The sequence below is a fragment of the Myxine glutinosa genome, chromosome 9, assembly GCF_964187855.1.
Source record: "Myxine glutinosa chromosome 9, kmMyxGlut1.1, whole genome shotgun sequence".
NCBI classification, from domain to species: Eukaryota; Metazoa; Chordata; class Myxini; order Myxiniformes; family Myxinidae; genus Myxine; species Myxine glutinosa.
Genome location: NC_136269.1, coordinates 140,922,099 through 140,943,736, shown reverse-complemented (window position 1 = coordinate 140,943,736; position 21,638 = coordinate 140,922,099). Strand labels below are relative to the sequence as shown.

The window sequence follows — 21,638 nt, the reverse complement described above, 5'->3', positions numbered from 1 at the left end:
CAAAAACTACAGTAAAGCAAGTGCACAGGAAACCCCTGGGTCGGCGGGTGGTAGCTTAAACGGCGCATAAACATTGGAATATTATATGTAGTTCAGGTTTAGCGATTATAGTACTGTAGGCTACTATGATAATAATATATCATACAGAGACAAAACCGAAATCACAGTGAAGGAAACAAGAATGATTAGTTACTGTATTGTTCGTTCAGTGATGAAGGAAAGTGAATGAATAAGTACTGGATGTGTATTGTTTGTTTAGTTCGGGTAAGCGCAGTGTCACGTGGTCGATGTTAATTTAGTTCCTTTAGGGACCAAAGTCGAGTTCGTGCACTTCCAGGATCGAGCCGACCATGGCATTCGTGAGGAGAGACGAAGTTCGAGGAACCAGGTAGAGCATTTACGGTAACAGACAAACGCAGACATTACAGACGGACAGTTCAACAAGGACATATAAAACCTGGACGGACGAATGAGCACCCAGTGTCAGTGTGGTGCGGCGGACGGAGGGGGGGACACGCGCGGCGAATACTAAAAAGGGGGAGGGAGGGAAGACACGTACAGTGTGGCGAATGGAGGGCACTTGTGGCTTGTGGTTGTGCAGCAAGTGGAACAAACACATAGTGCGCCAGACGAGGGGCATGGAGAGGTTGGGAGGAGGGCGGGGGGGGGGGGTTGGGAAGGGGCGGGGAGGGGGGTTGGGGGATTGGGGGAGAGGGTTTGGAGGAGGACGGGGCGGGGGTTGGGAGGGAGGGGGGCGGGTTGGGGAGGGAGGAGGCGGGGAGGGGTTGGGAGGGAGGAGGCGGGGGAGGGGGTTGGGAGGGAGGCATTCTGCAGTAAGTGGAGCAAATATGCAGTACGCAGGACAAGGGGGGTGGGGGGGGCACTTCTGCAGTAAGTGGAGCAAACATGCAGTACGCAGGACAAGGGGTGCAAGGGGGGGTGGGGGGCACTTCTGCAGTAAGTGGAGCAAACATGCAGGACAAGGGGGGTGGGGGGAACTCCTGCAGTAAGTGGAGCAAACATGCAGTACGCAGGACAAGGGGTGCAAGGGGGGTGGGGGGCACCTCTGCAGTAAGTGGAGCAACGTGCAAACATGCAGGACGAGGTGGGTATGGGGGGGCCGGGGACACTTCTGCAGCAAGTGGAGCAACCATGCAGGATAAGGGGTGCATGGGGAGCGGGGGGCACTCTGCAGCAAGTGGAGCAAGCATGCAGGGCAAGGGGGTGCATGGGGAGCGGGGGAACTTCTGCATTAAGTGGAGCAAACATGCAGGACTAGGGAAGCATGGGGGGCGGGGGCACTTCTGCAATAAATGGAGCAAACATTCAGGACATGGGGGCAGGGGGCACTGCTGCAGTAAATGGAGCAAACATGCAGGACGGGGGGTGCATGGGGGGCTGGGGCACTTCTGCAATAAGTGGAGCAAACATGCAGTATGCAGGACGAGGGGTGCATGGGGGGGAGTGGGGAGACTTCTGCAGTAAGTGGAGCAAACATGTAGTAGGCAGGACGTGGGGGAATGGGGGGGCGTGGTGTGGCAGACCTTCAATCCGGCAGATGGGAATGTGTGGTGCGGAATACGACGTTTTGGGGGAGGGCGCAGTGCGGAATACGGGGAGAGGACAGGGTGTATGATGCGGAGGACGGGGGAGCACACGTTGCACCGCAGGAAGGCGCAGGACAAGGGGGGTGGGGGCACTTCTGCAGTAAGTGGAGCAAACATGCAGTACGCAGGACAAGGGGTGCAAGGGGGGTGGGGGGCACTTCTGCAGTAAGTGGAGCAAACATGCAGGACAAGGGGGGCGGGGGGCACTTCTGCAGTAAGTGGAGCAAACATGCAGGACAAGGGGGGCGGGGGGCACTTCTGCAGTAAGTGGAGCAAACATGCAGGACGAGGTGGGTATGGGGGGCTGGGGACACTTCTGCAGCAAGTGGAGCAACCATGCAGGATAAGGGGTGCATGGGGAGCGGGGGGCACTTCTGCAGCAAGTGGAGCAAGCATGCAGGACAAGGGGTGCATGGGGAGCGGGGGCACTTCTGCATTAAGTGGAGCAAACATGCAGGACTAGGGAAGCATGGGGGGCGGGGGAACTTCTGCAATAAATGGAGCAAACATTCAGGACATGGGGGCAGGGGGCACTGCTGCAGTAAATGGAGCAAACATGCAGGACGAGGGGTGCATGGGGGGCTGGGGGCACTTCTGCAATAAGTGGAGCAAACATGCAGTACGCAGGACGAGGGATGCATGGGGGAGAGGGGGGAGACTTCTGCAGTAAGTGGAGCAAACATGCAGTACGCAGGACGTGGGGGAATGGGGGGGGGGGCGTGGTGTGGCAGACCGGGGGGTGGGGGGCTCAATCCAGCAGATGGGAATGTGTGGTGTGGAATACGACGTTTTGGGGGAGGGGGGGAGGGCGCAGTGCGGAATACGGGGAGAGGACAGGGTGTATGATGCGGAGGACGGGGGAGCACACGTTGCACCGCAGGAAGGGGGGGGGGGGTGTGCGCTTGTTAAGGTAGACGGGGGGGGGCGAGGTGGCTGCGTGAGGTGCGGCGCACACGGTGGCTCGCGTTGCGGCAGATGGGGGCTAGCACATGGTTCGGCAAATGGGCGACTAGCACGTGGTGCGGAAGATGGGGGGGAGGGGCGGATGACGGTGCATGGTGTGGAAGGTGGGGGTTGGGGAGTGGGTGGTGGAGGGAGGGTGGCTGTGCGCCAGAAAGGGAGGTGTGCCTGCTGTGCACCGGACAGACAGTATAGTGTCTGTCTTGCCCACGTACATTGGGCAATTACACGGGCAATGTACAAGAAAAGCTGCACCTGTTCCTTGCACGTTCTTGTGTTTTCCCCACAGGTTCTCTCTGCTCATGCTGGACCTTGGGGAATACTACTTTGAACATCACACGGCTTTCTACACAAGAACAAATATCCAGAAGAAAGAGTTAGGTGGCTCAGTGAATGACCAGTACCTCGGGATTAGCTCTGCGAATGAGCAGTATCTTCGGTTTTGATCTGTGAATTGACGGTACCTCGTGTTTGGCTCTGCGAACGGGCGGTATCTCGTGTTCTGCTCTGCAAACAGTCGGTATCTCGTGTTTTGCTTTGTGAATGGGGCGGTACCTCGTGTTCGGCTCTGAAAACGGGCGGTATCTTCGGTTTTGATCTGTGAATTGGCGGTACCTCAGGTTCTGCTCTACGAACCGGCAGTACCTCAGTTTCTGCTCTTTGAACGGGCGGTATCTCGGGTTCGGCTCTTTGAACGGGCGGTATCTCGTGTTCGTCTCTAGGAACGGGCATTACCTCAGGTTCGGCTCTGCGAACGGGCAGTTCCTCGGGTTCGGCTCTGTGAACAAGCGGTACCTTGGGTTTGGCTCTGTGAATGGGCATTACCTCGTGTTCGGCTCTACAAACGGGCAGTACCTCGGGTTTGGCGCTTTGAACGGGCGGTATCTCGTGTTCGTCTCTGGGAACGGGCATTACCTCAGGTTCGGCTCTGCGAACGGGCAGTTCCTCGGGTTCGGCTCTGTGAACAAGCGGTACCTTGGGTTTGGCTCTGTGAATGGGCATTACCTCGTGTTCGGCTCTGCAAACGGGCAGTACCTCGGGTTTGGCGCTTTGAACAGGCGGTATCTCGGGTTCGGCTCATTGAACGGGCGGAATCTCAGGTTCGGCTCTTTGAACGGGTGGTATCTTGGGTTCGGCTCTTTGAACGGGTGCTATCTTGGGTTTTGCTCTTTGAACGGGTGGTATCTCGGGTTTGGCTCTTTGAACGGGTGGTATCTCGGGTTTGGCTCTTTCAAAGGGTGGTATCTCGGGTTTGGCTCTTTGAACGGGTGCTATCTTGGGTTTGGCTCTTTGAACGGGTGGTATCTCGGGTTTGGCTCTTTGAACGGGTGGTATCTCGGGTTTGGCTCTTTGAACGGGTGCTATCTTGGGTTTGGCTCTTTGAACGAGTGGAAGCTCAGGTTTGGCTCTTTGAACGGGTGGTATCTCGGGTTCGGCTCTTTGAACGGGTGGTATCTCGGGTTCGGCTCTTTGAACGGGTGGTATCTCGGGTTCGGCTCTTTGAACGGGCGGAATCTCGGGTTCGGCTCTTTGAACGGGTGCTATCTTGGGTTTTGCTCTTTGAACGGGTGGTATCTCGGGTTCGGCTCTTTGAACGGGTGGTATCTCGGGTTCGGCTCTTTGAATGGGTGGTATCTCGGGTTCGGCTCTTTGAATGGGTGGTATCTCAGGTTCGGCTCTTTGAATGGGTGGTATCTCAGGTTCGGCTCTTTGAACGGGTGCTATCTTGGGTTTTGCTCTTTGAACGGGTGGTATCTCGGGTTCGGCTCTTTGAACGGGTGGTATCTCGGGTTCGGCTCTTTGAACGGGTGGTATCTCGGGTTCGGCTCTTTGAACGGGTGGTATCTCGGGTTCGGCTCTTTGAATGGGTGGTATCTCGGGTTCGGCTCTTTGAATGGGTGGTATCTCAGGTTCGGCTCTTTGAACGGGTGGTACCTCGTGTTCGGCTCTGCCAACAGGTGTTACCTCTGCTCTGGCTCTTCGAACAGGCGGTATCTCGGGTTTGGCTCTTTGAACGGGCGGTATCTCAGGTTCGGCTCTTTGTACACAGTCACTGGTGCTTGCGTTTGAGGACATTGGGTTTTATTGACTTTGACATCCGTGCGTGTGTGCCGTGAACAGAAACGAAAACCTTCAACCTCTTATTTGTATATTATTTTATTGGTTCTTCTTCTGTGGAAGTTATACTTTTCTGATTCGCAGGAGCCTTTTGAAGTTGTTCCTGGGAAAATTATTCATGAATCTGAATGTCACTCAGGAAACCTTCTCATTGTGATTTATTATTTTGGATCACTGTACTTTGAAATGACATCATCTTTGGTGAACCCCTTGTGCTCTTTCTACACGTGATTCCTTGCATGTTGATTTTATCTTTCTGTTGCCATCACACCAGGAGACTCCACGGATCATTCAAAATCTGCTCCAAGTCTTTGCTCTTTGAGCCGTACAATGTCATAGAGCCGATTCTCAAGGTGTGTACTTGTCCAGCTATTTGGTACAACCCGATACCTTTGGTTACATTCCGTGAATCTGACCGATCTCTGCATAATTTTTGGTAATTATTAAATATGTCGTTTCAGTTTCCCCTTCAAGAATGTACGAAAATCGAGGAGATTGGAGAAGTGGACGCTGACAATCCCAACGAGTAAGAATACACCTGCAGTTCAGTTCCTACAATCTGAATTGAATTCTAACTCGAACTAGAACGGCACTCAGTAGAGGGCATAGTTTCGCCTTGCGTGCTCATTCTGAGCAAAAATATCATCGTTAACTGAACACGCTACTATTATGGCCCATATACCTGTGTCATCCATGCACCCTATTATGTCACATACATTGCCATTATCGGTGGTTTATTGATTATAAGGATATATAACAACCACTTTTGTGCATGTTAAGGCTAAATTGCATCATTGAAGGTGAATATGAAAAAGAATCTCAAACTATATTTCCCATGTTTAGTTAATCATATGTATGAAGTTTCACATCGATTTGTTAAGTGGTTCTGGAGAAGATTTAAAAAAAAAACATTTTCATTTTCAATAGAAAATGGCCGCCAGACGATGGTACCAAAGGCTTCATAAATTTAATGATGCACTCGCATCGGGTCGTAGATCAGATGTATGAAGTTTCAGATTTTTAGGATAAGGTTTTTGAGACAGATAAGGAAATCGGCCGCTTTACACAAGAAAGGTGCAAAAACAGATCCTTGCAACTACAGACCAATCAGCCTGCTCCCAATCATCAGCAAAGTCATGGAATCCATCATTGCTTTGGATATCAAATCCTTCCTCTTCTCCAATGGCTTGATCTCGGATCATTCATTTGGATTCAGACCAGGTCATTCTACTCTGGACATGCTGCTTCTGCTGTCTCAGCAATGGATGGAGGTCCTCAATGCCAAACATGAAATCAGAGCTGTCTCCCTTGACATATCACGTGCCTTCAATACGGTCTGGCACCCCGCTCTGCTCACCAAACTCTCCTCCTATGGTATCCATGGAAATCTCCATGCATGGCTAGCAGAATTCCTTTCTGGTCACAGTCAATGTGTGGCCCTGAATGGAATTCTCTCATCTCCCCCTTCCTGTTCAGGCTGGAGTTCCTCAAGGTAGTGTTCTAGGCCCTGTGCTTTTTCTGGTCTTGATTAATGATTTATCTGACTCTTTGGAAAATCCTCTGTATCACTTTGCTGATGACTACACTCTCTGCAGCTCCATATCTCAACCCTCAGATCAGCAGGCAGCAGCATCTTCACTCTCTGCAGACCTGGACAAAATCACAGACTGGTCAAACAAATGGAACATGTCTTTCAATCCTGACAAATCTCTCACACTCACTATGTCTCTCCGAAAAGACCGTCTGGACAACCCTCCCATCTACTTTCTGAACAATCCTCTTGAAGAAGTTCTGTCGCTCAAGCTTTTGGGTCTCACTATCTGCCATGATCTGTCTTGGGAAAACCACATTTCCAAGCTGGCCTCCAAAGCATGTCGCCGACTGGGCATCCTCCGTCGTGCGAAGTCCTTTCTGGGCACTTCTGAGCTCCTCACCACATTTCATCCGCATCATCCGCTCATCCGCATCATCATCATTGAGCTTTCATCCGCAGCTCAATGGAATACTGCTCTCCCCTCTGGGCTGGTGCTCCTGCCTCACACCTAGCTCGGCTTCACACGGTTGAAACCAAAGCATTCAGAAACATTGGAATATCCCGCGATGATGCTGATTCTGAGGGCCTTTCTCTCCCTCACTGCAGGCAGGTAGGTGGTCTTTGTCTTCTACTGGCTCCTCTCTGGCCTTGCTCCCCCTGCTCTGTCTGTGCTCGGTCCCCCAAATATTCCTGCAGGATGCACAAGATCTGCCAGCAACCCTCTTCTGGTTAAACTGACAAAATCAAGACTCTCTGTTCACCTTCACTCAATCATTTCTCTTTTCTCCCACCTCTGGAACAAACTCCCTCACTCTCTTCAATCCCTCTCCTCCCTCCAGGTCTTTAAAACAGCTGTTCACCACCATCTCTTATCTTCCCCCATCCAAAACCTTGATCTTTTCTACCCACGTTAAAACACCCCAAATCCACCTCTTTCAATCCCCAACTTCTTTCCTGAAATTCCTAGAAGTGTTAATTTGCTTTATACCGTGTACCCTTACCTCCTCCCCCAGCCCTCCCCCTTCCACAGAACTACCGACGTCCCTGTTCTCTACTATTATTGTGCTTGTGTGCTTGCCTCCCTCCCCCTCTTGTTTTTTTCCCTTCATTTTTTTTTTTTTGGGGATACAGGATCAGGGCTCATAAAAGAGCTAACAATTATCACACAAAAAATCAAACAGACACACAAAACATATAATAAGGGGAGCGGTAGACAACATGGGGAGAGAAGGGGAAGCACACAAACACAACATTTGAGAGCAGGGACATCGGGAGATCTGTGTGAGGGAGAGGGCTTGGGGGGAGGAGGTGTGGGAAAGAGGGTGGGGGGGTGGGAGAAGGATAAAACACAAGGACACTGCAAGGACTTCCAGGAAAGAAGTTGGTATTTCAAAAAAGTGGATCTGGGGTGAAATTACGGGGGGTAGAAAGGATCAAGGTTTTGGATGGGGGAAGATAAGAGATGGTGGTGAACAGCTGTTTTAAAGACAGCTGTTCATTTTTTATGTCAGCATTGCATGTTTTGTCATTTTGTCATTTGTTTTGTCATGTCATTGCATTGCATGCTCTGAGCAAATCTAAAGGTGGTTTTTATTGCATGTTTTGTCAGCAAAGACAGCATTGCATGTTTTATGTCTCTGTGCATGTTTTCATGTTCAATATGTTAGCTCTTACATGAGCCTCGATTGTTTATCCAAAAGGGGGTCGGGAGGGGGAGGGGTAGGAGAGGGAAAGTGGGGGAGGGGGTAGGGTGGAGGGGGAAGGGAGGGGGTAGGGTGGAGGGGGAAGGGAGGGTAAAGGGGAGGGGGTAGGGTGGAGGGGGAAAGGGAGGGGGTAGGGTGGAGGGGGAAGGGGAGGGGGAAGGGGAGGATGGAGGGGGGAGGGAAGGATGGAGGGGGGAGGGAGAGGGGGAAGGGGAGGTAACATTACATTACATACACACAAACTGTGTTTTATGTTCAATGGTCTGGCGGCGGGAATGGAACATCACGTGATCGCTCTGAGCGAATCAGCGCTCTGCTCTGCCACCGCCTCAGATTCCGTGTATAATATTCCTCGCTGAAAAAATATATGGATCTAAAGATGAAAGAAAAAAAAACGTATGTGGTGTGAATGGCAATGTTCCTCGCTGAAATGTGAAAAAACGCAATCGCTTTTCGCTCTGAATTACGTGCGAACGCGTAACTGTGAGTTTATGGCGGCAAGGAACATCACGTGATCGCTCTGAGCGAATCAGCGCTCTGCTCTGCCACCGCCTCAGATTCCGTGCATAATATTCCTCGCTGAAATGCGCTGAGGTAAAAATATGGTAAAAAAATATTATGAAATAATTTTTTTTAGGTCGGCCATGTTCTTCCCAGGCTCAATGGCCATGTCTATGCCAAATATCAAGCACGTGAGCCTCTCCGTTTAGGAGTCTATCGGTAACATTACACACACACACACACACACACACACACAAACTGTGTTTTATATATACTAGGGCATGCCCGTACTATATATATATCTAAAATTATATCCCCCTCCTCTATTTACATGAAATGGTTTGGTCCAAAGCGAACGGCTTGCGAGTACGGTGACAATCCCCCCCCTCTATTTACATGAAATGGTTTGGTCCAAAGCGAACGGCTTGCGAGTACGGTGTTTTTTATCGGACCCGTGGGAATTATAGATAGTAGTTTTAATTAGTTTTAAAACATAGTTTAACGCCAACATAGTTTGCCGACGGGAAATAAATGAATACGCTCTCAAATGTGCCATCCGAGGCAGAGTCTGTTCGCCACGTTCGGCACACGTGATAGCTCGCTGCTCTCTGATTGGTTGAATCGTTTTTTGGACATAGCTCGGTAACTACTTCTGCGATTAATTTAAAACCTTGAAAAGGCACATCCTCGGGTCCCCAGCAATATACCTGGCAAGTTTCAAGTATATCGGACCGGTAGTTGTCGAGAAACAGCGGTCACAGACAAACATACAAACAAACATACACACAGAGATTAGTGGAATTATAGATAGATATAGATAGATATATGTATTCAAGTGAATCAAAAAATTTATGCTAAATTAAAAAGGCAATGTAGGGATGACAAACTACAGTCGAAAAAAAGGTCCTAAACAAGATAGGGATGATGTTGGTTTCGAGAGTAGCTAAGAGTATTGCCATCACATAACAATCCCCACATCACTGCCTCCAGACTATTGTCTCGGGCTAGGCCGAGCTAAAAGTATGAGAAACTCCTATATTTCATTTCTGCATAAGTATAAGAAGCTCCTGTACAATTTCAGGGATTTCTTGCAGCTTAAGTTGTCTTTCCTACTTTTCTTTTTGATCAACTTGGAGCAATCAATCACAAATGGAGATAATTATAGCATCCTGTTATTAGAGATGTTCATGCAGTTTGTAAGAAGTTGATGATCATGTGCTGATATTATAACATTGTACTTAGGCTGCTAATTTGTAGTCTCAGTATGTGGCTACACTACAGGAGTAATCAAGTACTGTTGTAACCAGTGGAGTGTTTGTAGAAGCTTGAAGCAATAACTGATGAAGTGTAAATGAGGCAGTGATGTCGGGATTATTATGTGATGGCAATACTCTTAGCTACTCTCGAAACCAACATCATCCCTATCTTGTTTAGGACCTTTTTTTGACTGTCGTGTGTCATCCCTATATTGCTTTTTTAAATTTAGCATACTTTTTTTTTCACTTGTTTCTGTAATTTTTTTACAATGTGGAATAACACAATGATATATGGTACTCGGAGGATACCCAATCTTGGAGCAAAAGTGCCAAGATATCTTGGTCAGCAATGTCAAACACTGCACATGTGTTCCTATATTGTCTTAAGTAACCCTGATTGTATCTTGCAGCTCTGTTATCAAGACAAGATATAAGTATTTATCTGTAGTATCCAAATCCTGGTTCTGAGAACTCAGAAGACCTCGGTAATAGTTGAGTAGATTCTCACGAGACAAATACAGTCACTACAAATCATCAGAAAGACGTTAGTCAAAACACACTGTCGCTGAAGAGATTTAAATCAAACTTGTTTATGTTTAGGACAATCCACGAGGACATTACCCGTTGTCATGGGTAGGGACTACGCGGAGGCATCTTGGCGACACAGTGAATGTGCTATAGTTTAATTTGACCCCTTTTGAATATATATATATATATATATATATATATATATATATATATATATATATATATATATATATATATATATATATATATATTATATTATATTATATTATATTATATTATATTATATATATATATATATATTATATATATATATATTATATATATCTATATTATATATATCTATATTATATATATATATATATATATATATATATATACATAGATATATATATATATATATATATAGATATATATATAGATATATCAGTCATTATGCGACTGGAGATGATGCCCAACGTGGAGATCGGTTTCTGAAATTTGGGACATGGAATGTAGGGACAATGACATGGAGATCAGGAGAAGTGGTGGAAGTATTGGTCAGAAGAAGAGTGGACATATGTTGTGTGCAAGAGACGAGATGGAAGGGAAGTGGTGTGAGAATGGTGAAGGGTACGCAGGGACAGAAATACAAGTTTGTGTGGCAGGGGTGCCTGGAGGGTGTGAATGGTGTTGGTGTCCTGTTTTCTGAGGTGTTTGTAGACAGTGCGGTGAGTGTGACAAGAGTGAGTGAAAGGTTGATGATGGTGAAAATGATGATTGGAAAGCTCTTGGTGAACATCTTGGGATATGCTCCGCAGGTTGGTCGGAACGATGAAGAGAAGGACAAGTTCTGGTGTGCGATAGAGAAGCTGATGGAAAACGTGAAACATGAGGAAGTTGTTGTGGTAGGAGGAGACCCAAATGGACATGTGGGAAGGAGTATGAGTATGGACGGTTTTGAGGGAGTTCATGGGGGTTACAGTTATGGTGTGAGAAATGGAGAAGGTGAAAGGATTTTGGAGTTTGCTGATGGAGCTGATTTGTTGATTTGTAATACTCAGTTCCAGAAAGAGGTTAATAAGCTTGTTACATACACGCCAGGTGGGTCGACGACAACCGTTGACGACCTGCTGGTGTGTCGGTGAGATAGGGGGCACCTCCGGGACACAAAGGTGATCCCGGGGAGGAGGCTGTTTTACAGCACCACTTGGTTGTCTGCGACATAAGGGTGAAAGGTGCGAGAGAGCTCGGCGGGTGAAGTACCAACCGAGAATGAAGGTGTGGAGGTTGAAAGAGGTGACAGTGAGGGAGGCATTGAAAGAGAGGCTGAGTATGGTAGAGGATGATGTGGTTGAGCTTGAAAGGGGTTGGATGTCAATGAAAGACGCAAAGGCCATTTTACCCGCTAGAGCGGGGGTTAGCCTTGTGGGCCCCATGACAATCATGGTTCCCTGTTTGAGGCAATGTTTTTATGGCCGGATGCCCTGCCTGACGCCAACCCTTGGTCGCCTCTTACGATGCGCAGGGATACGGTGTACCTATTCTAAATCGGGGTACACACCGTGATCATTCATCCCAGCAAGCTGGTACTCAATTTGCCGACCTCGGAAGGATGACAGGCTGAGTCAACCCCCCTGGCGTTAATTCAGCGATCGACCGGGATTCGAACCTAGGATCCTAGGATCCCAAGCCGGCACCCTAACCGCTAAGCCAACACCAGGCAATATATATATTGTTGCGGTTTTGAGACTGTACATATGACATCAATAAAGGTTAAAGGTTTGCCCCCCATAGTTAGTCCACAAGCAACACGTAGGCCCACTTAGAATTAGTTATGTCATAGTATGTGTAAGAGTAGGCCATTTCCCTCGTAATATCTGCGTTGTGTAAAGAAATGAGCTTAGGTCCTTTTCATTTTGCAGCCACCCTCCAATTAAATCATGGGCAAACTCGATCCCACGCCCCATTTGGCATCCCTCAAGTTTGTTACGCTCTGGCTGCCAGCAGTGTTCGCTGCCCTTGGTTTTGCTCGAAACTAGTTGGGTAACACGTAGTAGGCCTAAGAAGAGGGAGGAGCGCGAGGGTCGAGGTGTGGCCGCCTCAAGCAGCGCGTCAGAGGCGGTGACGGTAAGGGCTCACAGCCAACCAGGGCTCAGAGGGTACGGCGTGATAGGGCGTGGTAAGGGCGCATCTAGCAAGTTCCAGAAGGTTCGCTGGGCAAGGCTATATAAGCGTGTGCACAAAGCCCTTAAAAAGGACTGAAAGGAATCGCGCATTGTGGAGGACTGACCTGAGTGGAGAAGGGAGAGGCGCTTGTGAGAACTTATGCAAGAGAACTGCATTGAGAGGACCGGCGTGCACACGACAGTTTCGGGGAATTGAGGAGCGCATTGTGAGCGCATATTGAACTGTTCGCTTATTACGTACGCGGCCGCAGCCGCAAGTGTAACCGCCAAAGCCCAGCCTACCGTTCGCCCTGTAATAATCCCGTGCGCGCCAACGACACGTGGAGAGCTCCTGCCGTCTGTTCATCTACTTCGTGGTGCGAGTTGGGGACCGGAGAGCGAGCTGCCTGGATGCCATCCCTGGACGTGCTGACCTGGTCAACTGCAAACCCCGTGTGAGTGTGTCTGAGAGTGAACGGGCCCGTTTGTCCAGGGCATAAGTAAGACTGTACTTTTTTCGGCTGCACTGTGTTTTCTTCTGCTGATTCTTGTACAAAGTGTAAATAAACCTTGTTATTCCTTTTCTTCCAAATTTGATCGTTTCCGTGATTTCCTCCATTGGGTAAGCGTGGCACGATTACGAACCGCTTGGATCGGGCTTAGTCATTGATAACGGCTCGGGTCACGGGTTCGCTACCGCTCGGCGTTTCCACCAACACCCGTGATTCGGGCGGGGCTTATTTCCTTGTTTCTGGGCAGCGCGAGTAATTAGGTAATAGTGATTAGTCCTACGACCCTACTTCGCGCTGTCCGGGAAGGACGTCATCAGTCCCGGGTCCCGTCGGCTAGTCAAAGACAAGGGGACTAATCCCCCCTTGGTAAGGGGAAAAGGCCGGCGCTGAGATCCGCAACAAAATATATATGTATATATATATATATATATATATATATATATATATATATATATATATATATATATATATATATATATATATATATATATATATATATATATACAGTGGAACCTTGACTTACGAGTGCCCCAACTTACGAGTTTTTCAAGATACGAGCCGTCGCTCGGGCGGTTTATTGCTTTGAGATGCGAGCCGAGATCTGAGTTACGAGCTTTCGCCACCCGGTCACGTGGTTATCTTGCCGTGCACGTACAGTATCTCTGTCGTATAGCGCTGCATTTTTGTTTTCGCATGTTGGTTATTTTGAGTTTACGCCGCCAGGTGGGTTCCGGTCACGTGGTTATCTTGCCGTGCACGTACAGTATCTCTGTCGTATAGCGCTGCATTTTTGTTTTCGCATGTTGGTTATTTTGAGTTTACGCCGCCAGGTGGGTTCCGGTCACGTGGTTATCTTGCCGTGCACGTACAGTATCTCTGTCGTATAGCGCTGCATTTTTGTTTTCGCATGTTGGTTATTTTGAGTTTACGCCGCCAGGTGGGTTCCGGTCACGTGGTTATCTTGCCGTGCACGTACAGTATCTCTGTCGTATAGCGCTGCATTTTTGTTTTCGCATTTTGGTTATTTTGGAAAATTTCATGTTCATGTCGAACATTTCATGTTCATGTTCATGTTTTCATGTTCATGCCATGCCAGGCCACAACTTGTTCAGAGTGCCGGCGATAGCTCGCCTTCTCTTTGTGGAAAACACGGTGAGATCCTTAACATCCAACAACTAATGGGACGCAAACGGGGCGCCCAGTTTAGCGGTACACACATTGATGAATCACCCTGCCTGTGATTCACCCATGACAGGTTATAGCTGGGTCGGGATTCAAACCCAGGCTGGACAGTTTAGACTTTAGAGTCAAGTGTACGTACCTCCAGTCCAGGCCATCCTGCCAACTTGTATGCTGCATACAGGTGAAATATAAAGCGCGAGATATTTTTATATATACTGTATATTTAAAAAAAAATTGGTGTGGTTTTTGGCGGGCTGGAACGGATTAATAGCATTTCAATGCATTTTAATGGGGAAATTTGATTTGAGAAACGAGCAATTTGAGTTACGAGCTCGGTCACAGAACGAATTAAACTCGTAAGTCAAGGTTCCACTGTATATATATATATATATATATATATATATATATATATATATATATATATATAATATGATGATGAAGCTGTTAAAACCCGTCATTAATTGCTGGTAAATCAATGAATCTAAAGATGTTTCCAAAACTTTTTGCAGTTGTTTGTTTATTCCTGCACATGTTTCATAGTAAGCAAGCGCTGAATTTTGTCTGTTAAATGGTTTCCCACATAGTGTCCCATTTTCAGGATGTGTGCCGGAGTACTCTTGATATTAACAACAAGCACGTGGTTACAATTGACATTTGTTTAACTTTGTGTAAAGGTAACATTTCCTGAATCACTCGTCTTATGTGTTGCTCTTTGTATGCAATCGCCTTCTCAATGAGCTGAACAAAACCCTGTTGGTGTTGTTACCCTCGCCAGAGGAGAGGTTATTGCATTTGAGTCCGTTTGTCTGTCTGTTTGTCTGCACAGAATAAATATGATTTTCTCTGCAACAGTTGGTCCGATTGACATGAAATTTTCACCATAGGTGCAACTCCACCTGTAGAATTTTGCAATGATAATTATGACGTTATAGGTCATGTGGTACGGGCGCCATCTTGGAAAAACCGCAAAAACTTTGCACCTCTATAGCTCCGAAAGCACTGAATATAAAAAATTGAAACGTGGCTCATTGTAAAGAACTCTCCATGCGGAATAAATTTGTTAATGATGATGTCATAGGTGCCTCCATGATGACGTCATAATTCGACATGTACAAAACTTGATCCGATCAAGATGAAATTTATTGTGTCATCTAGGCATACATTGGGGGACAAAAAAAACAAAACGATAACGTCATCGGTCACGTGGTACGGCCGCCATATTTGTTTTAAAACAAAAGCCTTAAAAACGACTAAAACACATCCTGGTGAGGGTCTGCAATCTCTGATTGCTCTTTCTTGTTGTTTTTGGATTATCGGAAGAGCTTTTCCCAAACCTGTCAGATTTTCATCAACTGGTGCATTTTTTTTTGGTTTGTTTTTTTTCATCCATCCCTTTTTAAATTCCAGGACAAAAGCAACTGGGGTTGTCTGAAATATAATTATTTGTATTTTCACTTTTCTGAGGCCCATGGTGGAGCTTGTGCATGTATGCATAAATGGTAGAACAGGGGAGATGTCAGTAAACTTTTACAAGGACATTAGTAGATGATGCACAAATCGACCTTTGGAGTGGATGTGAACCTGAAATTCCAGTATCATGAGCTGTGCTCAGATGGGAACACCAAAAAAAATGGTCTATCCCTATTCACATTTTATCCTCAGTTTATTATCCACCCTCTTTGAAACAAAAATGAGGGGATATTGGAATTGGCGCCGTGTCTGTCTGCCTGTATGTTTGTCTGTGTCTGTCTGTCCATCCGTCACGCTATCTCCCCCTTAACCTGTCCCCCCTCGGTCACTTAATCCGCCGTCATGGTCTCCAATTCCACTGCTTCGCCGATGACATCCAGCTTTTCATCTCCACCAAGTCCGTCTCCACCGACACCCACTCTATCCTGACAAACTGCATCTCTGAAATAAAATCCTGGCTTCAAATCAACTTCCTCAAACTAAACTGTGATAAATCTGAAATAATCATCATTGGCCCAAAAACGCTCACAAAATCCACCCATAACTTTACCCTCAACATCGACGGTATCCCAGTATCCACCTCCCCTCTCATCCGGAATCTTGGCGTCATCTTTGACCAAACCCTCTCCTTCGACAAATACACTAAACAGATCACAAAGACAGCCTTCTTTCACCTGAAAAACATTGCCCGTCTCCGCTCATCCCTCTCCTCCACGGCTGCAGAAACCCTCATCCACGCCTTCATCACCTCCCGTCTGGACTACTGCAATAGCCTCCTCTATGGTTCACCCTCAACAATCACCAATAAACTCCAATACATTCAGAACTCCGCTGCCCGTCTACTCACCCATTCCCGGACCCGTGACCACATCACCCCCATTCTTTACAAGCTTCACTGGCTCCCCATCTCCCAGAGAATCCAGTACAAAATCCTCCTCTTGACCTACAAAGCCCTCCATAACCTGGCCCCATCCTACCTGGCTGACCTCCTCTCCAGACACACTCCCACCCGCAACCTCAGCTCTGCTGGTACCAACCTCCTGACCCCCCCCCCCCCCCCCCCATCCGGACCAAATTCAGATCCTGGGGGGACAGGGCCTTCTCCATCGCTGCTCCCACCCTCTGGAACTCGCTACCTCACACCATCAGAGACTCCTCCTCACTCACCACATTCAAAACATCACTCAAGACCCACCTGTTCAGCACTGCATTCAACATTCAACCCACAGCATTTAACCCCTGACTATCACTTCTCCTTCTCCCTCCTTTTGCTTTAAATATTTCCCTATTGATTCTTGTCTTTTTGCAATTGTTGTTTTCATGTATTGTTATGCATTATGTTTTGCACTCTGTCAAAGCGCCTTTGGGCTTCATGAAAAGCGCTATACAAAATAAATGAATTATTATTATTATTATTATTATTAACAGTTGGGCACAAATTCACCAAACTTGATAGTTATGATCACCACATGGCAAGAAGGTGTGAGAGCATTATCATTTTTGACCCTACCCCCTGGGGCAATGTTTCAAAAGTGAAATACCAAAAAATATTACAAGCACTTTTTAAAGCGTATTTTAATGAAACTTTGGATATGCACTCAAGATTGGGAGACGCATGAAATATGCAACGATCTTTTGGATTTGATCGCTGTTCATGGATTTTGGATTTGTTCATGCCCCAGGGGCTGGGGCCTTGAGGTCACAGGGGTCAAAACAGGAAAAAGATTCCTGGCGGAATGTTTTGAAATCTTTTAACTTTACTTTAGGTAGGAAGCATGGGGATTTGCGATGGCGCGCCATCGACTTCCCACCAGTTTTTTTTATTTTCACCCTTTTATCAGTTTATTTAATTTAATTGTCTCTTGTTTTATTAACTCAATCCCACAAGCATGTCGTTTTGCATGGATTATGCACGTGGACTTGGATTTGGATTCCATGATGGAAGCAGAAAAGATTTGCTGAACAGATTCCTTTGTTTGCTCCAAAAGTAGCATAACTCACTGTGACTGTGGAGGTTCAAGGGAATGACTAATCCGTAGCAGTATCATTGATGCAGCTCTTTTGGCATGAGAAAAATCTTCCTCATTTGTTAATTGCACGAGGATTTTGACAAAAGGTGAAAAAATGTGTAAATTTGACTCCAGGTGAAATGATGCTAGAACGAAGTCAATGGTACACCATCGCAAATCCCCACTACCCGGCGTTCAGCAGTTGCCTGTTGGACCTGACAGATGTAATTGATGCAGTGGTCTCCTCACATGGCTTAAATAATCCCTGCAGTTTTAGCGACATTGACCTGGAACCTCAAAGCTTCAAACTTGTGTGGGCCACGGTTAATACCAAAAATGGAAATCTCCGAGGCCTCGTGTACAGACCCGGCTCACTTCTTGGCTCTGATTGGCGTCTTATCAACGCCCTTCCTGAAGACCAACACGATCACGGCAACAGATACTCAACGCACCATTCTTGCATGTGACTTCAATGTGCACCATACAGAATGGCTAGGAAGTAGTTCTCCTACAGACCAAGCTGGTACAGCCTATAAAAACATCTGCATTGCCAAGGGACTGGAACATTTAGTGAAGCGGCCGACTAGAAGTAGAAATACACTAGATCTGGTAACTGTCGAGTCTCCATTCTACTTAAGCGCCACTACTAGAGCCCAGATTGGCACCTCGGATCACTCGGTTGTAGATGTCTTGTTCAAAAAAACCGCCAGTGACAGACAAACCAGACAGTCAGCGACTATGGGACTTCCAGAAAGCCAAATGGTCCTCACTGTGTCAACTCCTCAATCACAGCAACTGGGATGGTGCCCTCCAGACAGGTGATCCTGATGCTCCAGCAGAAAATGTCTCGCAGATCATACACTGGGCTTTGGAGAAATTAATTCCTCTTCGAGATGTTACGGTTATCCCAACTGATGTACCTTGGTTTACAGAGGCATGTCCAATGGCAGACAAAGATTTTAGAGATTGCTATAATAACTGGTAAGCAAACCTGTGCAATGAGACATAGGATAAGCTTGCAAAGGCTCACAGCACACTGAGACTGGTGGAACTGGAAGCCAGCAGACAAAACTTCCAAAGGACAAGAGAGAAACTAACATCATCAAGAACAAAGTTGAGAGATTGCTGGTGGACAGTTTATAGGATACAGGGCCAAGGAGGTCATGCAAGCATCCCAAAGCTACAAAGAGAAGGCCAGACTTGCACTGCGAATGAGGACAAAGCTGAAATACTCTGTGAGCACTTTGCCAATAAGTGTACTCTGGATGACGCAGAGGTTGAACCACATCTCTTGCACTCAAGACTGAATCGGAGGTATCAGGCATAAACTTCTGGCTGAAGAAATTGGATGTCGGGACAGCCAACGGCCAAGATGGAATTGGAAATAGAGTCTTGAAGGAATATCACACTGTACTTGCTTTCCCATTGGCTATGCTTTTTCACTTCTGCTTTTCCAGAGGAAAATTCCCTGAATTGTGTAAGATTACAAATGACGTGCCCATCCATAAGAAGAACTCCAGGTCAGATGTAAAAATCTAACATCCGATAAGCTTTCAATCAAACATCAGTAAAGTGATGAAAGGAGTAGTTAATTATGAACTGCACGAGTACTTCTTCAAATGCTGTCTTTTTTTTTTTTTTTTGGATATAGAATCGAGGCTCGTGAAAGAGCTAACATTTATCACACAAACGAATCAAACAGACAAACAAAATATATAAAAAGAGGGAGCGGTAGACAAGATGGGGAGAGAAGGGGAAGCACACAAACACAACATTCGAGAGCATGGAGCACTGGAGCAGTCTTTTGCTGAAAAAAAAAAGCTCCTCGAGCAGTCTTTTGAGAGCAGTCTGATAAACTGTTATCAATTTGGATTTATACCAGGTCACTGAGCAGAGGATCTCCTAACATACCCGAGTCGCCAGTGGCAAGCATGCCGTAACAACAGGTACGAACCCAAGGTGATTGCACTGGACATTAAAGGAGCATTTGACAGAGTCTGGCATTGGGGGCTTCGAGAAAAGCTGAAACGAGGTGGAAATGAACGGTTGCTTCTCTGGATTGAGAACGATTTCTGCGGCAGTAAAATCCAGACTGCGGTTGGCAGTCTCGGTGATCGACAAGGTGAGATAGCAAGTCGTCTGTTCCACAAGGGTCAATCCTAGGAATGACCCTCTTTCTTGTCTTCATTGATGACATTACTGAGGGCCAAAGGAACAGGATATGTCCAAGTCTACTCTATCACCAGAGGAGATAACATGAGTTCATGTGTTTCATCACTCGACGAGGACCTGAAATGCATTAGCCAATGGGGATTGAGGTGCAAAGTTCTGTTTGCTCCAGAGAAATGCAAATCCATGACCAAGTAAAAAGTGGAAATTCCAGGTTGCTTGTGAAGTGCTGAAGATTGGAGGAATAGAACTCCAATGCGGAGACGATCTTGATATAGTGGGAGTAGGTTTCCCCAAAAACATTTCATTTAGCAGCCATTTGGAGTCAGTTGCTGAAATTGCTTGAAAACGAGTGAACATTATGAGACTGCAATCCCTAGCTGTACCATTGATGCAGCCCCTTTGGCTGAGAAAATTCTTCCTCGTTTGTTAATTGCACGAGGATTTTGATTTTAAAATGTGCCTGTAATTACATTTTTTTGTTATTTGACCTTTTGGCCCCCAACCCCAGGGAATGGGGCCAAATATGATACTGCTCTCGCACCTTCTTACCGTGTGGTGATCACATATACCAAATTGGTGAATTCCTGCCCAACCGTTTAGGAGGAGATAGTGTGACTGACGGACAGACATACAGATCCGATTATAGTATTTCCCCATTTCTTTTTTTAAAGCGTGGGGATAAAAACCACTTCATTCAAATGGATGCCTTTACCACACGTTACCACCAGATGGCATTGATTGACCCTTGGTGCAGGTAAATAATCCTACGGGGCCATGAGAGATAGCATGGGGAATGCTGTAAATCCCTTTTAACCAGAACTGAAGGCACCTTGGGGCCTGTGTGGGCTGCTGCCTTCGAGGGCAAGTCTCCCGTGTGCACTTGTTGTGTATATGTATAGTGTCTGTAGTGTACCCATCGTGCCGCCCTCTTCCTTGAAGCCATGGAATCCAACCACACAGTGTCTTTGTTAGCTCACGATAGGCGGTTGCATCAGAGTCTGCTCCTTGCTCAATGCAAGCTGCTTGGTGGCCTTTTGGTTTCTTTATCGCTCTCCTCCCATTCCTTTAAATACCTTTTCTCTCGCCTCGCCGACTGTCTTGCTGAGTCTATCATCTTGATCTCTTCCTCCAGTATTTCAAGTCTACCACCCAATACCACCTGATGGTCTCTTCCATATTTACCTCTCAACTTCCTTACACCCACCGAGACCTCTTGTGCTGTGATGTACCTGTCCATATGTTTTTGTCCTACAGTTTACCCTTCGTCTCATTTTGTGTCTGTTGACCCTCTACCCCTTGTTAGTTTGCTCTTGCATGACCTCGATACCTGCATATTAATGAGTGTGGTGCATATTGATACTTACTCCTGATGAGTCACCCACCTGTGGCATTTGTATGCCATAGGTCACATGCTGTAACCCTGTGTTTTGTTCCCTTTATCCTGACACATTGGGAATTAAAGGTTTGGATTTACAGTGACCGAGCATCTGTACCCGGCAGAGAATGGAGTTCTAGACGGTACCCCCCTTCTTCTTCCTGATTATTCAGCGATGGGTTTCCATTGTTTTTGCTGAGCCGCTGATGTGGTGCCCCTTTAGCTTAGAGCAAGATTTTGTAATTTGGTCAGGATGCTGGTGATGACTCGCTGACACTTCGAAATTGTATGAAGTTGAGACTTCATGTTATCCAACATGCCCATCTCACCCCCAGTCTCAACCTTGTGCAGTTAACACCACGACGCACAGAGTTCACTGCTTTGCACGGTGCTGTTGGTTCACAGCCACAATTATTCTCACCTTCCCGTGGCAAGTTTGACCGAAGTTTTTCACGACCCGGCCAGCCAGGCCTGTCAATTGTTTTACATACATATCCACAACAAGTACACACGGGAGAATTGCCCTCGAAGGCAGCAGCCCACACAGGCCACATGGTGCCTTCAGTT

The 21,638-nt window shown here is 46.8% G+C and overlaps 1 protein-coding gene across 2 annotated transcripts in view; it reads left to right on the top strand.

Moving 5' to 3' along the window:
- Positions 1-212: 212 nt before the first annotated feature.
- The window catches only part of NSMAF (neutral sphingomyelinase activation associated factor), a 214,950-nt gene continuing 193,524 nt past the window's right edge, over positions 213-21,638 (top strand). The window contains exons 1-4 of one of the 2 annotated variants that reach the window (XM_068127973.2): positions 213-388; positions 2,857-2,943; positions 4,960-5,038; positions 5,147-5,211. In XM_068127973.2, coding sequence (XP_067984074.2) covers positions 351-388; positions 2,857-2,943; positions 4,960-5,038; positions 5,147-5,211 — 269 coding nt within the window. In that variant the 5' untranslated portion in view covers positions 213-350. The remainder of the gene's footprint in view (positions 389-2,856; positions 2,944-4,959; positions 5,039-5,146; positions 5,212-21,638) is intronic. The other variant, XM_078785018.1, reaches the window with a different exon arrangement.